General features: G+C 57.5%; 1 protein-coding gene across 1 annotated transcript in view; it reads right to left on the bottom strand.

The window, feature by feature from the left end:
• MTREX (Mtr4 exosome RNA helicase) overlaps positions 1–17437 on the bottom strand; it is a 46088-nt gene that overhangs the window by 4680 nt on the left and 23971 nt on the right. The window contains exons 16-25 of the mRNA XM_037038545.1: positions 16651–16776; positions 13458–13608; positions 11333–11505; positions 10710–10778; positions 8072–8200; positions 6352–6462; positions 5166–5354; positions 2394–2557; positions 1631–1736; positions 54–110 (exon numbers count right to left, since the gene is read on the bottom strand). Of these exons, the coding sequence (XP_036894440.1) occupies positions 54–110; positions 1631–1736; positions 2394–2557; positions 5166–5354; positions 6352–6462; positions 8072–8200; positions 10710–10778; positions 11333–11505; positions 13458–13608; positions 16651–16776 (1275 nt within the window). The remainder of the gene's footprint in view (positions 1–53; positions 111–1630; positions 1737–2393; positions 2558–5165; positions 5355–6351; positions 6463–8071; positions 8201–10709; positions 10779–11332; positions 11506–13457; positions 13609–16650; positions 16777–17437) is intronic.

The raw sequence follows: 17437 nt of genomic DNA, 5'->3' as shown, positions 1-17437 counted from the left end.
GTTTAGTTTACAATAGGCTACTCAGAAAACACGCGGTTTAAGAAAAACCTCACCTGCATTTGACGAAGTGGGCCTGCTAACTGCTCTGTCAATTTGGGCATCTCGCTAGACTGTAAAGAAAAGGAGGTCAGAGGCGAAACCCACGCTGAAAGTGCCGTGTGCACAAGCTGCTTTAACGTGACAAAGTTTTCATGAAACCCACTGATGTGAGATTATAGACCTTAGGCATTATTTGCATTTATTTCTGAACAGCTCAGTGTACGAAAGCAAAAATGCACTGTGCTCGCCCTCAATTACCACGCTCCACCCTATTCCACAGGAGAGTATGACCCCACTGGAGGTGCAGAACGTGCGACCCCAGTGCTCTCTGAGGCCAGACGGGATCGAGGGAGAGTGAGCAGTGTCGACGTGCAGAACAGTCAGGTCCCATCGAAATTACTGTGAACAGTCTCATTGTGGTTTGGCTTCGAAACAGCTTTGGCTTCTAGGCCACTGCCAGTATACAGAAACCAAGTATTTGGGACGAAGGGCACCGGAGAACACGGCCTCGATTTTCACGGCACTGGAGAGCGCCAACCAGGGCAAGGCAGTCACACCTTTGACCTGAGTGTGTGTTCCTGACAGTGACGCCCCACGAGTGGGAAGCATGTCAGTTTCTCAGTCAGCAGGTCAGGGTTCAGGCCTGTCACTAACGACACACATGAACTGGGACAAGCCGCTCAAACGTGGGTGGCTGGCTTTCTGCCCTGTCCAGGAGAAGAGAAGGCCAGGGACCAAGAGCCTGTAGGCTGTGATTAGGACAAAGGCAGTGTTAGTGAACAGATTTCCACAAGGACAGACTTACTCCACAAAACAAAACCGCTGTCAGAGGGGACTGTGTGCATGTGTGGGACCTAAAGTGTTCACAGGTCACTGAAATGGCAGCCGTAGGTGAGTTGGGATAGATGCGCCTTCACTGAGAGCACCAGCATTTGGAGACTCAGTTTGACCTGCATCTCCCACCCCACCCCCTTACACACAGGCTACAATCACGGGCCAGGCTGCATGTCGCTCCTGTTCAATCAAACACGAGGCTTGAGGAAGGATGGGAAAGCAGAGCTCTCTGCTCCACAGGTTAAAGAACGGGAGACAGCGGGGGGTGCTGCTGCAGGGCTGGCCCGCAGCCCCTGGAGCAGAAGGCGCTGGTCCTCCCCAAAGCCGCTCCGTGGGGGCTTTGCTGACGCTGCCAGGCAGGTGCGGTGTGTCCCCTCCCCTCTCGGTTCACCATGCACTCATGCCAGTGAGGCCCCTTGCAGGCCCTGCACGTCACTCAGCACCCACCCAGGAACCTGTCTGCCCCCCTCAACCCACCTGATGTGACCTGCGTGCACCCCGTTACTTTACGATCACCTCCACCCCCTCGCGTGCAAGCACCACGAGGGGGAGATTCTGGTGCCCCGGCTGCCGCAGCTGCGACACTCACAGGGACCAGGGGGTGTCTGTGCCAGCGTCCGCTGACTTCCGCTCCATGTTACCCATGACGCGTCAGTGGGAATGATGCTTCCCCGTCTACGCCGAGCACAGCAGCACCTGAGTCGGATCACGGGCGGGCATGGGAGAGGGAGAGGGAGGTGCCGGGCGGCGCACTCACGTTCTCCTGGAACACGAAGCAGCTGAGCAGGGCGGCCGCCTGCTCCGCCGACAGGTCGTTGAAGAGGCCGTTGAACATCATCTCGGTCAGGAGCAGCTCGTCGGCACTGCAGCCACAGGGAGAGAACGGGTCCCACACGTCAGCGAGCAGACGCCCTCCAGTGCACATGCTCCCTTGAGTGGGCTGCTGCCCAAGGGGATGGCGGGCCCTGCACCGTCAGCCACAGCCAGTGGGCCCCCAGTGGGTGTCTCTCGGGGGACGGCCCGCAGAGGCAAACGCTGGGCCACACACGTCGGTGGGGGTGCGGAGCTGCCCTCAACTTGCGGCCACCGCCAGCACGAAGCGGCCCCCACCCATCTCTGCCTGGCCCCGAGGGCCTTCCGACCCGTCTGACCCGACCTCACGAACGACGACTACGAAGCAGAGGAGGCCGAGCACGACCTTATTAGAGGGAAATCGCAGCCCGAGGGCGTGGGAACAGCAGGGGGTGCCAGGCCCCCCTCCTGGTGCGGCACCACAGCCTGCGGCCCTCGTCGAGGGGCTGCCCAGCCGCCCGCACCCCACTGCCCCTCTGGGTTTAAAAGGACACCGAACTGCCTCCCGCAAGGTCAGGAGTAAGCAGAAATCCCACGTGCAGGACAACAAAGGAGGAGAGGAATCGGAATGCCGGTGGTGTCTGCGCCGGTGAATGCACCCAGAGGTTTCTACAAACTGTCCCTCTCTAGCGCCCCCTCCTGGTCGAAGCCCACCCGGGCGGCCTCACCTGCTGACCTCGCAGGCCACTCGCCCCTTCACCTCGATGACGTCGGAGGGTGTGGCGAACCCCAGCCGCCTGAGGACGCGCTTGCGGCACCTGAGCTCGTCCATCTGCAGGACCGTCCTCGCCCTCCTGAGCTCTCGCTTCGCCGACTTGATGTCCAGTGCGATCTGCGGCGTGCACAGGGCAAAGGGGCTCAGTGGGGGCACAGCACACAGTGGGCCTCGGCCCTGCAGCGAGACCAAAGGCGGCGCGTACGGCCCCGCTGCGCACGCTGCGCTGTCAGAGCGTCAGCGGGGAGCCGGGCAGCAGGGGCTTACGGAGCTTTCCCAGGACGTGCACAGGAGCGGAGCGCGTGTCCGCAGTCGTGGGACATGAGGGAAGAGGGTAATGACCATAAGGGAAGTGCCAACGTCCACCTGAACGACAGGAGGCGGGGCAGCGGGCTTTGGTTCTTGTTGAGCAGGGCTCCTGCCTGAGGCGGAGAGAGCACGGGAGGAGGGCCGGGAGGAGGGCACCGCTGGGTGGGAAAGCCCCGGGAGGCAGACGGAGGGGTGGTGGGTTACGGCCTCTGTCCCTAGAGGCGGGGAGGCTGGGACAGGGGTGCGGGCACCCCACATGAGGAGCGTCAAGGGGTCAGGTTTGGAAGGTTTCTTAGGCAGGACTAAGGGATGTGAAATTTATCCTGCACTCACTGGAGGCCACCAGAGACAGGTTTTCCCCTAAAGTGTTAACTCTTTGTAGTTTTCATTCATTAAAAATTTGAGCGCTGGCTGGTGTGGCTCAGTGGATTAAGCACAGGTTGCCACCCGAAGGGTTGCCAGTTCCATTCCGAGTCAGGGCACATGCCTGGGTTGTGGGCCAGGTCACGGAAGGGGACACTCGAGAGGCAGCCACATATTGATGTTTCTCTCCCTCCCTTTTCCTCTCTCTAAAAATCAATCTTTAAAAGAAATTCAGTAAAAGGACCTTACAGATGACTGGGTGGGAGACAACACTACGTCCGTATTGCCTCAACAACTACCTGAGGCTCCCTCCAGCCTTCTGGGTGCACGTCCTCATTCTTGCTAAACTGTACTCCACCCCCCCACCCTCCCCCACCCCCGGCAGCTTTGGGCCCCACCTACTAATGTGATGCTCCAGCATCCGCACCCTCCCCGAGTCGCAGAGTCTCAGCAACAATGTATCTAGCCCGCCCCTCTGCCAAGCTCCAAGGGCCTCCTTCAGCCTGAGTAGCTCCGATGACAAGGGACAACGGACAACGGACGTCTCTCTGTGGCTTCCCACCACGTTCTCCTTGGAGCTTTCCCACCACTGGTCAAGCAAGCTCCCGGCGACCCTCTGGTGGCCATGGGCAGAGGCAGGGCCAGTGCAGGAGCAGGCAGGGAGCGGCTCTGCCGAGTCTGGCAGAGAGAGCCCTGCTCACCACTAAGCGGACTCTGGGAGCCCCCAGGACCAGCTGTGTCCGCCTCCCTGCGGTGACAAGAGCCTTCACGGTGGCCAAGCACAGGGACCCCACCCACTGAGAACACAGCTGCATGTCACAGGCCACGTCGGTTCACTCACGGAAAGCGAACACTTGAACTGCACACTCTACTCCCCCCAGCCAAGAAGCTTCTACTCAGCGGGTGCCACATGCCTGCTTTGTGAAGACAGATCAGTGCAGGAGCGGAGGCGAGACACCTGACCCCAAGAAGCTCACTGTCTAGTCTGGGAGGACAACAAATGTGACCGAGTGGCATGTGAGCAAAGGCAAACAGGTGCCCTTGAAGGAGTTACCTGCGCCCAGGAGGAGGAAGTGACACGCGTATGGGACAAAGGTCCCAGCTGCAGGGAAGTGGGCGGTGGGAAGGACTGGGTGCACTTCCAAAAGCTGTCCCTAAATTCTTATTCGGAACACCTGGCAGAACACCTGTTGGAACCCCTGTTCTGCTCCGAGTGCGGCTGACCCCATGGAGAGCTGGAAAGCCGCCAGGCCGGCCACACGGCACAGCCTGGGCAAGAACAAGCGCTGCGGGCACGGAGAGCTGGAAGCCGCCCACACTGCCGGTGCTGCCGGAAAGGGGCGCAGGCCCTTGGGAAACCAGCGTGGCGGTTTCTCCAAGTTCAGCCTCGAGCCGCTGGGCGACCCAGCCTTCCACCCAAGTCCACCCAGGAGACACGGGAACGCCCGCCTGCATGAACACGGGGACACAAGTGTTCACGGCAGTGTTATTCCTAACAGCCACAGGGGACCCCAAGGTCCACCAACCAACGTGCACCCGAACCTGACATGGGGCACTGCATGGCACTGTGAGCGCCACCTGGCATGCCCCCGGGAGCGCGCCGCGCAGACACATCGCTCAGGGAAGGGGCCGGCACCAAAGGCCACGTGCTACGGAGTTCAGTGAGGGGCACGTCCACGGGTCTGCAGCGGCCAGGGCCAGAGGGAGGGGCAAGGGGGTGACTGCTGACTGGCAGGAGATTTCTTTCAAGGGGATGGAGATGTTCCAGAACCTGACAATGGTTACGGCCGCAGACAGCTGCGCATCTACTGAAGACCACTGACCCGCGAGCTCTGAAGGGTAAACATCACGCTACGTAGCGTACATCTCATAAAAACACACCTAAAAAACCCCATCAAATGCCAAACCGGAGTGAAGGGACCTTTGCCGTGCCCTGCCAAGAGTCGACAGTTCCTGAAAAGGCAGTGTCCCGTGCGTGCAGCTGGTGGACCCGAGAGGAGAGGACAGACACCGCACGCTCGTGGGCCCGCGGTGCACACGCGCCCTGCCGCACCTGCGCCTTCCGCTCGCAGAGCGTGTACACGGTCTCCAGGCTGGGGTCGCTGTGCAGCGGGTGGGAGTACATCCGGTGCTCAAAAGCCTCCACCTTCTGGATGACCTTCTTCAGGCCCTGGTCCTGGATGCCCATGTCGTCGATGGGGTCCAGCAGCGGGACGCCGTCCGGAAACCGCTTCTGGACTTCCTGGAACGAAGAGTCTGAGGTTACTCCGCGCTGGGAGGCACCGCCCGTCCGGACTGCACGGAACCAGTTTTCTCCCGTGTCGCTCTCGGCGCACAGACACGGAGACTAGCAGGCTGCCGTGCAGCTGGAGATTGGACCTGCCCGCCTCTGTGGGCGCCGGTGCCGGGGAAGCCCAGGGGCTGTGGTGCTGTGGGCACTGGCCTGGGGCGCGGCACGCCTCTCCCACAGCCTGTCGTCTCCACCTCGCGTGGGCTGCTGAAACTCCTCGTCCTCTCGGACAACCCTGTCCTGAGCACGTCCTACGAGCACGAGCTGTTTTCGACCTTCTTACCGTGTCCTTGGGGCTGACTCCTGAGGGGCCCGCCCGAGGCAGAGACAGCCCCTTGCAAAGGGCCCAGAGCCCTGTCGCTGCCTTTGTTCACGCGACCCGACTGTGCACAGGGCGAGCACATGAGTCCAGAGAAGGGGCCGCTCGATGCGCTGGGTCTCCCGGGGCGGGGGGGGGCTTCGAGGGTAAGATGGGGTTGGGCAGCTAGGGGTTAAACAGGTGGGTCCGAGAGACTGTTTCAAGGACTGCAGCCCAGAGCCCCACGGGCCCAAGCACTCATCCACCAAGCAGCCAATCAGGCCCCTCTTCTCACCGAAAATAGAATGCTCCGGAAAGTCGTATTTTTTGTTGAAAATAAAGCTATCTCACCCACTTTCTAACTACACTAAAAACGGCCGAGAGGCTGGGGCGGTGACCTGACACATCACTGTCACTCCTGTCGGCGTCCTGCGTGTGAGGGCCCCACTTCCGACGCGAGCTCCTGTGCCGGCCCACTGCAGGACGACCGAGGAGGGCGGTCTGCGAAGCTCAGCCGCCGCCACTTTCACCATAGAGAAGTGGCCCTGCCAGTGGTGGGCACAGCTCCCTGAAAGCCGTCTTCGGGAGGATGCCCGTCCCCTGGTCACGTCCCTGTTTGCATGGAGTTGAGTTCTGAATGCATGCGCCCACCTGGATTGACTTGAGCACGCTCTGCCTGTTGTCCAGCGGCCGCAGGTCTCTGGGGATGTACAGCCGGACGCTGCTGATGGCAGACAGGAGATGCACCAAAACCGGAACGACCTGCCAACAAGCGGCGCTCAGGGTTACCATCGCCACTGCCAAACCCCACTGCCTTCCACGTCCGGTGTCGGTCCCTGAAAGGTCCCCCTCTGTGTTCCCTGACGCCTCTGCCACTCGCCCAGAGAGGAAAGAACGCCTCGCGCTCCTCACAGAGCAGAGGACACGTGCTCGGTGCCTGCTGCTCCCTCTGCTGGGATGCAGCTCTGCTCGGGGGAAACGCTCCACTGTCCTGCAGGTGTGTTTGTTCCGTCTCTCACTCCTTCACAAGCCCCCCACTCCCGGTGGGAAGATCCGTCCTGGCTCTCCACCTAGCTCCTTGCCCACGAAGTGCCCCCCACCGCCACTAAGTTGCAGCCAGAGACCGCACCTGGCCCTGCCAGCACAGCCCCAGTGTCCTTCGTAGTGTGGGCACAGGGAACAGAAGGGAAAGTGCCCCAGGACAGCTCTGTGCCAGCTGTGTCTCAATCCAGGAAAACTGTGCCAGGAGCAGAAAGACACTCTTGGGGGCTGGGGACCCAGGAAGCACCCCGCAGAGGCTGTCTGTCCTCACAACACCTCGTCGCCATCGGCCACGAGAGCAGAGTGCTGGGGTGGGAACGCACTGGCTGCGCCACGGGCAGGAGCTCCGAGGCCCCTCGGGCCCAGTGAACACAGGCCCAACAGTGCCGGTCTCAGCCTCATTTGGGCCAGAGGTGAGTAAGCACGAGGGAGAAGCCCACCCACACAGGCTTCGCAGGAGCTGGAGCCGTGTGGACAGATGGGAAGACTGAGCAACAGAGGCCAGCGGCTAACCGCGGCCCAGAATTCCAAGTACACTTCGAAACCCTTGTTTTAAAGTGTTTCATAACGATAGTCCTCTGAAATGCCGCCCACTCCCACGCACCGGCACCTGGCTGACCCTGAGGGGCAGTCCGTGAGGCTGCAGCCGCAGACACGCCTCCCCACCACCCGGGCTCCTTCGACTGAGTCCCAGCACAACCGCCCTCTGGGGAGACCGAGACATCACACACCTAACCTAAAGCCTAAAAATAATGAAATCCCACAGCGCCGTTGGTTTCCAGATACATCCTTGAAGGCTACAATGAAGTGTTCACCTACAATCATTTTAATTATTTTAACGTATAAATAGGAGGTATCAAGAAACATGGGCTCTCCTGTGGCAAACTGAATGTCTCGTGTTTCATCAAAGGCATGCGAGTTAAATGACTTCAACCATGGAACCACAGGTAGGAACTACTCATGGTCCAACAGCACTTCAGTCGTTCTCACTGGAATGCGACACGCAGATGGAATAAAGCCGTGTAATTGTCTGATCATAAAAATAACAAGAGACGGTTTCATGGCCCAGTTAAAACCCAACTTCGTGCGAAAATTTAGGTTCAATTCTTTTTATCTTTCACTTTGTGGTTATCAGCCTCGCCAGACTCGATTGGAGAAAGAACCTTAAGTCCCAGGCCTCAATTTTACTGATGGTCCTGACACCCCTAAAGTCGACTCGAGAGCTTCTGATCTGGGCGCACGACGCGGCCTGTCACGGTCACTTCCCGAGGACCCGGGGACCGCACCCAGCTCACAAAGCACCTGCAGCACCGAGAAGAGAACAGCGCACCTGCATCTCTCCCCTCTCGTCCGGCTTGGCCGGTTTGGCAGCCTCCGTCGCGGAGTTCTCCAAGCTTTCTCGGCTGCAGCGCAGAAGCACCTCCACCACGTAGAGGGGGTCCAGCTCCCCAGAGTTGGGCTAGAAGAACGAGAGACGGGGGGGGGGCACTGATTCTCCGGCCGGGGCCGGGCCCCGAGAGCAGTGACCGGCATGTGCTGCCAGCAAGCGCTGCCTCCGTGAAACGCAGGCCCCTCGGCCTTCAGCGGCTCCTCGGGGCGAGCAGAGAGAAGCCCCCGACACACTCAGTGTCCAACAGCATGACCCTGGGGCATAAAACGCCGTTCTAAGTTTCTGCCCTAAGTCTGTGACTGTATTTATTAGCAGACCGGAGTGTTTTAAAACTGAAATTCTCAGAATCACAAAACCAACCCGTGTCTCTGAGTGGCCCGAGTCAACAACACAAAGGCACTGCAAGCAGGCGAGCCCACTGGCTGCCCAACACCGGCGCCTCCGGAGGGCGGTTTCACACGATGCCGAACATTCTCTCCCGAGACCTCGGTCTCTCACTGGAGCCCGACTCCCGGAACCTAATGGCCAATCGCACCTGCCCGCCGTACTGGCGCCTTTGAGGGCGGCCCTCCCGGCAGTGACAACCCTTCCTCTGGCCAGTAAAGGGCTCCCCGGATGATGCCCGCACCAACCCAGCTGCCTGGCCAGGGCCTCCTCTCCACTTTTCCGTTCACTATTTGAATCACCTCCTCTGCACAGAACAGTAAAGGCCACTTCCACTGAGGGACACGTGGCAAAGAAGTGACTGCCTGGTCCCTCCTCCACACAGTTCCTGCTCAGAAACAAAAAGTGTCTGAAATGACAATGAGTCCACACCTAGAGTCTATTTCTGCAGCAAACTACCGACTGCTGAACACGTATTTCCACATACAAACCAGAAACACGGTGGTCACACGCCCCCTGCACTCGCTAGGACCATCCTGGCTCCGTGTCCTCCATCTGCACTCTCCCGCCTGTCCTTCCCCCTCCCACGTGCTCGCCTCGAAGGAGGAAGAGTCCCCTTAACTGACTGACTCGAGTCTGCTCAGCCAGCTCTTCCAGGACCCTTCAAACCCCTTCTGACCACGCCCGCCTCTCACGAGGATCTGGACACTCACAGAACCACCGCCTCCAACGCCTGCCCTGCTCTCTAGCGCTCACATCTGTGCTTCCCCACCCCCCGCCCCCCATCTGAGCCGGCACCTGAAGGGCCCAGGCCTGTGGCGCCCACGCCCTCCCCACCACCAGCAGACAGCAAACCAAAGTCTGCTCCTTCTCCCAGGTTCAACGTTTCAAATCCTCTTGCTTCTCAGACGTAATCCCCCCTGGCTCCCCAGCTCCCCGGCCCCTGCTCCAGGAGTCCTCCCTGCCCTGAAGCGGCCACCACCTGCTGCCTCCCGTCCTCATTCCCCACGGACGGCCACAGATGGAGCGCGGGGGGTTTGTGTCCGTGGTCAGTGCGTGCTTGCTAAACGGGGGACAAAGGAGCTACATTGCGGCCGACAACCCTTAAAAAAGTCCTGTAAGTTGGCCCTGGCTGGTGCAGCTCAGTGGATTGCGCACGGGCCTGCGAACCACATGATCATGGTTCGATTCCCAGTCAGGGCACACGCCTGGGTCGCAGGCCAGTTCCCAGCAGGGGACTCAGGAGAGGCAACCACACATTGGTATTTCTCCCTCTCTCCTTCCCTTCTGAAGATAAATGAATAAAGTCTTGGAAAAAAGCCCTCTAAGTTAAAAGCCCTCTAAGAGCCTCTAACCAGTTTGTACACCTTAGAGGCTCTTCAATGGCATCAGTCACTGGCCACTCGCCAAAACACCTGCACAGACCTCTCAACACACCTGCTTCCCCACAGCAGTGGCCTCAGCATCTCCAAGCCCACTCAGCGCAGGGCCACCTCCCACCCCAGAGTGCAAGGCCTCACCCCCTCTGCACACAGGCAGGATGAGGACATCTGGGACACCGAACCACAACACAGCCAGCCTTGACACACACCGGTGGCACACCCTCCACTGAAACGGTGTGGAAAGACATCCACGGAGACACACAGCGTCTCACTTCAGACCTCGGGTCTGCAGACAACAGGATGGCGGAGCGAAGGTCCAGCCAGTCACTCTTCTCCCCGACTACCAACACTGCCCTTAGTTTCACATCTAGGCAGTCTTTCCAAAACATTTAGGTGACCACCCAAATCACCTCTATTATCGCCTGCATTTAGAGAACAAGTACAACCGACCAGCTCTCCTAATTTCTTTAACTCTCTAATATACACCCAAATCAAAGTTCCAATCTTCAGAGTCAAAAGCTGGTTTTTCTTATTTCCAATTTTAAAATAAATATTACATAAAGGACTGATAAACTCCACAAAGAAATATAAACTGTCATGAAATTAAAATTTGTTCTTTTTGTTAGGAAAATAAGCAATACTATTTTTAGAACAAAATTTAAGATTATTAAAAAATTAATTCCTTGTGGGAGAATTTATTATATTTTCTCTTAAGGTAATACTTTTTATGCCTTGATCAATTTCATGAGTCTAAAAAATACACATTCCACTAATAATCTACACAAGATTGTCATTTAAGAATAATGGTTTACCTTAACATTTGACTTTTTTGAGAAATTCACCACCACTCCCCACCCAAAGTCATCTCCTTCATTCTTCACCTGAAGAGAAAGAAAAGGAGGTGAACAAGAACATTCACATCCAAAAGGCAACCTTAGACTTCCTTTTACAGGCCAGGAAAATGGAGGCTTCCTGCGGAAGTATTTGTTCAAGTTGCAGAAACGGTGTGAACCCGACAGGGAGAAGTCACCCTGCACTGCGAAGGCCCTGGGGTGGCGGCAGGGACCCCCCGCCCGGCAGACCAGAGGCGAAAACGACCGCACAGCGACTCTGCTCGGAGGACGTCTGCTTAGTGATGGATTCAACTCAGACCTAAAGCTGCCTTGGTTGTACTGAAACGGCCTTTACTTTTAGGTTTTACAACCAGACGTATTTTGTATGTTAATTCCAAAACTGACTACTTCCGTTTATACACCCCCACATGAAAATCTGATTAATGACGCCCCTTAACCAGAGCCACATGAAACCCAGGAAACAGTGTAATTACTATAGATGAACTACCGCAGCAGGAAGCATTTTGCCCAGAAACAGGAGAGCAGCTACTCAACACCACTGCATCCCCGGACAACCCCCCACTCCAGGAAAGGCAGCGCACCTTCACCAGGCGGCCGGGCTGCAGAAACGGCAGGCAGTACTTGGGCTTGTGAATGTAGTCTTCGATCTCTTTACCCAGCCTGGCCAGCTGCTGTCTGATCTTGTAATAGATGACCACGCTCTCTTCGTTCGGGATCACTATTTTGTTATACTGCTCCTCTGAGCTCTTCACCTCTGTGAGCAGAGCACACATGCAGGCTGGAGTCACGGGCCCTGTGCCATGGCACCGCAGAGACACCCCCCGCCCCCACGGTGGCAGGCCCAGGTTGCGGCAGGGATGCCAGGTTGGGAGGAGGAGCTCCAGAGGCCCGAGGCCTGCCGTCTGGTCGCTCCTCCTCCAAGGACCACCCTCTCAGCTCCCCGAGTTCCCCATTCAGTGACCGTGGGCCCCTGCAGCGTGCCTCGCTTGGCAGTGTTGCACCTGGTGAGGTGGGTCTCCCCCACAGTGGGGGGACGCCCCCTGGGACTCCAAGCCTTTGCCCCTCAGCTCAGCACTGTCCTGCGAGCCCTGTGGCGGCAGGTTTTCTCGGTCAGCCGTCTGGCAGAGCAGCCGGAAGGCACAGGCGCCTGTGGTCATCTGAATGGATTCAAGCCCCGCGCCAGCACCACTCAAGTGCACAGCAGCTGCGGGGGCTCTGTGCTGCGTGCGCCAGCAGCCAGTCCCGGGCCGCTCGCAGCGCTGGTGTGGCATCTCTGTGCAGGGTTACAAACTGTGCCAACTGTCTGCTGCACCTTTTGCTGATTTGTTTTCTTTAAATGTGACCGTGCGTTNGAGCAGCCGGAAGGCACAGGCGCCTGTGGTCATCTGAATGGATTCAAGCCCCGCGCCAGCACCACTCAAGTGCACAGCAGCAGCGGGGGCTCTGCGCTGCGTGCGCCAGCAGCCAGTCCCGGGCCGCTCGCAGCGCTGGTGTGGCATCTCTGTGCAGGGTTACAAACTGTGCCAACTGTCTGCTGCACCTTTTGCTGATTTGTTTTCTTTAAATGTGACCGTGCGTTATTTTTAGAGGTTTACCCAAACCGGTGTTTTCAACGTTTGCCTCCACTTAAGATTTTCACCAGCTGAGTGGTCAGCCACAACATCCCCTAAGACAGGAGTGAACACACACTGAACCTGGACTTGAGTCACACTGAACACTCGCTGCCAGGACTTCAGAAAGCACCGCCCTGACACTGGGAACTAGGAACTGTGCCCAGGCTCATCTCCAGGTGAAAGTGCCAGGTTTTCGACTCCTCGCCAGGTCGGGGTGGCACGCGTGGACCACGGCGCTCTTCTCCAACGGGAGAGACAGAGGGCAAGGCCCGCCCACACGTGCCTCCCGCAGTGAAACGCCTCAGCAGGCACTCGTCAGAGCGCTGTCAGGGGGCGCAGGTCAGCACGCTCTGTGACAGCAGTCCACACTGAATGTGAACCGAGCCCCTAGTGGTGTCCTGACAGGCTTTCTCACTGCGCCAGCCAAAATCTTCGCTAGCTTTTTCCATATAATGGTTCGAGTAGCATTTAATCGTCTTCAACTTCATTCATAACAATGCTGCATTGTGACGGCTGTCATATCAGTGTGCATTCAGAAAAAAACTTATCAACACTGATGAATTTTTGTGCAGCCATTTTAATATTGAAGATGGAAGAAAACACGCAACATTTTCAGTAATTATTTCAGGAAAGGTAAAAACGCAAAAAAATACTTGTGCAGTGTGTGGAGGAGGTGCTGTGACTGACTGAACGTGTCTAAAGTGGTTTGCCAAGTTCCTTGGTCACTGCTGACATTTCGGCCAAGTGACTCCTTGCTGTGGGGCCGTCTCACGCATTGGAAGGTGTGGAGTGGCACCCTGGCCTCCACCCACCTGAAGCCAATAGCGGGAGAGAGCCGACGTACTCAAAATATATCCAACTCAGTCAAGTTACTGGTGAAGATGAAAACGTGTCCTTCATTTTATGGAAAAACTGGATGGACCCCTCTCTCCAACCCGACACTCCCACTCTACAGCGCCCCATCAGGTCCCAGTGGCCAGGCCGCAGCGCTCACCCGACTGGACCCGAGGCCCAGGACCTGCCCTGCGGGGAAGCAGCAGCGCCGCGGCAGCAGCCACGCGGCACGTGTGCTCGGCGCCCAGGCCCCACTTACTGTCCACCACGCCTGGGATCGCCCGGTAATGCTGGAACTGGTAGAAGGACTTCTCCAGCATGTACTCGGGGTTGATTTCCTCCACGCGGAGCAGGTTCAACACCATGTTGTAGGTCAGATGGAAAGCACTGTTCAGAGGGTCAGCTGAGCCCTGAGAGAAAGAACAGTCGATGTTTCGGGTCATTCAAGTAATTCCACACAAAAACTTTTCACTTGCTAAACTGCTTAATAATTTACCTCTGTGTTAATGAATAGTACTCTTCCCCTCAAGATGAGCAGTACAAAGCGGTAAAACAGCTCATCTTCGGGAAAGTGAAGGGAAAAAACAGGGCCGCTAACAGGACAGAGAGGTGCAGTGCTGTCTGCCGGCCCGCTGTCCCGACGCACCAAGGCTGCAGGTTTGAACCCTGGTCGGGGCCCAGACAGGAAGCAGCCAGTGGAACCACTGGTAAGCGGAGCGGCAAATCGATGCTTCTCTTGCTCTCCTTCTCTCCCTAAAATACAACTTTTAGAACACCCGTTTGCTGGTGTAGGTGGCTCTTTGCTATCTATGCATTGCACAGCATTCCGTTTCGCGGCCCCCACCCCCAGCAGGCGGGCAAAGAAGTCATGGAGATGTGTCCCTTCCCGGCCAAATCGTTAACTGCTGGTGTAAAAAGCCATCTCTTCCCCCCAGCACAATGACCGATAGGTTCACGACGGTGGTTCTCCATCAGCTCACACCCGCAATCGACACTGATGAGCACCTGAACACGTAAGAGGAACAAGCCTCAGTGACCGAGTGGTGGGTTTGTCACCGCAGCAGAGCCCACCATTCAGACTGGTGGTCAAATAAAAACTGGTGTCTCGAAACTCGCAGCTCCGCCCCGGGTCCCGTGCGGCACGCCAAAGCACCCGACTCTCAGGGGCTCGGGAGCTCGGGGGCTGAGACCCGCAGGCCCGCCTGGCGTGTGTGGAACCGCCACGCGGGCAGAGGGAGCTTCAGGGGGAGAAGGGGCAGAGCTTCTGCCAGAGCCTCAACGGATGGCTCTCCCGAACGCCCCCAAATGCAGAGCCCGTCCCCCTAGGGGTAGTGAATAAACCCTTCCACCTTGTTTTGAACTACTTTCCTTGAAAATAGGGCCAAAGGGGGGCCTGAGGTCAACATGAAAAGCACATTATTGGGGATGAGAGAGATTAAAGGTAACTTCAGCCACTTCGTCGTTTACAAACAGACCCAGCCTCCACTTTTCTGTCACTTCTCCGCGGCCACTTCCTCTGTAGACGTCCCCTTCTGGGTGCTGCGTGCAACCCGGCCCCTGCACAGTGTCGTCACGGCTCATGCACGTCCTAGCACGCGTCACGCCATTCCTTCTCAATGACGGACGGTCACCACCCCACTGTGGCCACGCCACACTGCCTTCATTCCCTCGTCAGCGGTGGACGTCTGGGCTGTCTCTGCCCCTTGGCTCCTGGGAGTGACACTGGTCACGTCTTTGCACACATTCCTACTTCGCTGCGGTGTGCACCTATGAGTGGACCTGCGGGGTCGTGTCCCGACTCTGAATCCAACCTCTGCCAACCTGCCAGGCTGTGGTCCCTGCACAGCGGCCCCATCACATGCTACCGCCGGCAACACACACGCGTCCATTTCCCCGCACCCCCGCTGACACTGCCTGTCTGTCCTTTCAACTCACAACCAGTCTGGCGAGTGCAAAGCGGCCACTCTCACGGAACCAGGCCTCCCCTTCACACGCGGCTTTCAGCACGCAACCACTCGGGCGGCCTGAAGGGGCATGAGGCTCGGTGTCCCACGCCAGCCACAGAAAGACAGACACTGTGGGACTCGTGCGAGTGTCTAACGTGGCTGCAAATGGTGCACAAGGGGGGTGGGGAGTCACGGTCGCCAGGCATGAAGCCCAGCCCGGGGAGATGAGCCGCCCGGGGACCCTGGGGCCCGTGGACAGCGCTGCGCCTGCAGCTGGGCACCATGCACGCACGCATGTGCTCAAGGGGTGAATCTCCTGTGGTCCCCCCACGGTAACGCTTTACAGCTCTAATGAGCGAAAGACGATGGGGCTGCCCGCGTCTGTGGTGGGGAGTCCAGAGAGCCCAGGGAGAGGAGAGGAGAGAAAAACCTGCACCGGCAGAACCTGACGCTGCCACCGGATGGTGCCTCCCGCTGAGCCAGACAGCCTGGCTCGGTTCCCTCCAGCGCGGGGCACAGGAGAGGGGGCGGTCTTCACTGCATCTGGCACCATTTACAAAGACAATGAAGCACCGCTTCCAGTCTCGTGCCGTTTTCCTGACACGAAGTATTAAAGTTACACATGTCTAAAAACAGACTTATTTCCACGAGTCAATCTTTAAAACTAAAAATACAATCTCTATAAATATGTGCAAACAAGCTCCAGCTTCATCCATGCAAACACTAACACACACACACACGCCGTTCACCAGGTCTGCGCCCCTGCATGAGGCTGCCAGCCCATGGCCTTGGCCCTGCCCCGCAGTCCCTATATCTGAGAAGCCGGGCGCAGCCTCCTGCAGACAGACTCTGCCCTCTGCGTGTCTCAACGGGTTTTGAAGCTTCATTTATTTTTTGCCTAAATTTTTATTTTTCAAATACAGTTGACGTTCAGGATTGTTCTGTGTCAGTCTCAGGAGTACAGCCCGGAGTTCAGATGTCATGCACTTGTTGACAAAGTGGTCCCTGGTACCGCCCGCCCCCTGGAGACCACACACAGTTACCACAACGTCACGGCCTGTGTCCCTCTGCTGGGCCTCACCTCCCATGACTGTTCTGTCACCACCAGTCTGCCCTTCTCAGTCCTTCTGCCTTTTCACCTTTACTTTAAATGGCTAACAAGCTGGCAGTTAATTTTATACTTTTAGTAAATGTTAAGTTCCCGCCCGCCTCGGTGGGCGGACTGCCCACACCCTGGGACCCCAGGCTGTACTTTCTGTCCTGAGGGCGGAGGGTGGCCCCTGCGGGGAGCAGTACAAGGTCCCCTCACACGGGAGTGAAGGGCAAAGTGACTGCCACCCCCTGTCACTTTGAGCAGCCTCTGAGCAGCCCCCTCCTCCAGCCCACCCCCCCAAGCCCAGACAGCTCACTCAGAAAGGCCCCTGGACCAACCGAACGGACTTCCAGGGGCTCCTGGAGAACTGTCCCCGGCCTCCCGGGGCCAGCGCGGTGCCCTCACCCAGTCACCTTAAGCAGCTGCTTCCCCACGGTCGGGCTCATCTTCTCGTCCACCATGAGGATCACGATGCCCCTGTCGTCCATGCCCCGCCGGCCCGCACGGCCAGACATCTGGATGTACTCCCCGGAGGAAATCTGGACAGACAGAGCCAGAAGGTCCAAGTTTAGGGAAAACCCGGTAAAAGCACAGCCGTACAAGTTTTCTTACAAAATACACAAGCCAAAGTTACATATTCCCTCACCCGCCCCCCCACACAACAAAACCACTCCCCCAAATCTATGACTAAAAACACGAACTTTTAGGAGAGTGTGAGTGAAAACACAAAAATGCAGAACACACTTATAAATAACGTTTAAATTTTAGCTTCAAAATGATCAAATACACCAGATCCATGGGGAAATATTAGCTTATTCACTGGTATAAAAAATCTGCCTTTAAGGTAGATAGTCTGAGAAACAGCAAAGTCTAGAAAAGCAAACAACGACCACTGTACAAAACTTCTGATCTGGTCCCAGAGCCTCTCGCTTCACGAAATGAGACCCACGTAAAACCAGCACGTGCTGTGGAGAAGCCCAGCCCTGTCCTGCCCAGTGCACGTCCACAGCAGGGTTCAGCAGGGGCCACGCACCACTGACGATGTCCCGGGTGTGGGTTTCAGGGTGGCACCGGAGCACCTCAGCACTGGGCATCGTGTCATCCCCACGGGCTTGCACACTGTTCTCCTGGGGAGGGACCACAGTTCCCAGAGTCTCAAAGCCCATCTGGCTCAAGCAGCAGCGAGAGCCGCTGTGCCAG

This window comes from Sturnira hondurensis, unplaced genomic scaffold (genome assembly GCF_014824575.4).
Source record: "Sturnira hondurensis isolate 20B ecotype Veracruz unplaced genomic scaffold, ASM1482457v3 Scaffold0024400, whole genome shotgun sequence".
Taxonomy (NCBI): domain Eukaryota; kingdom Metazoa; phylum Chordata; class Mammalia; order Chiroptera; family Phyllostomidae; genus Sturnira; species Sturnira hondurensis.
This window is presented reverse-complemented; position numbering and strand designations above follow the sequence as displayed.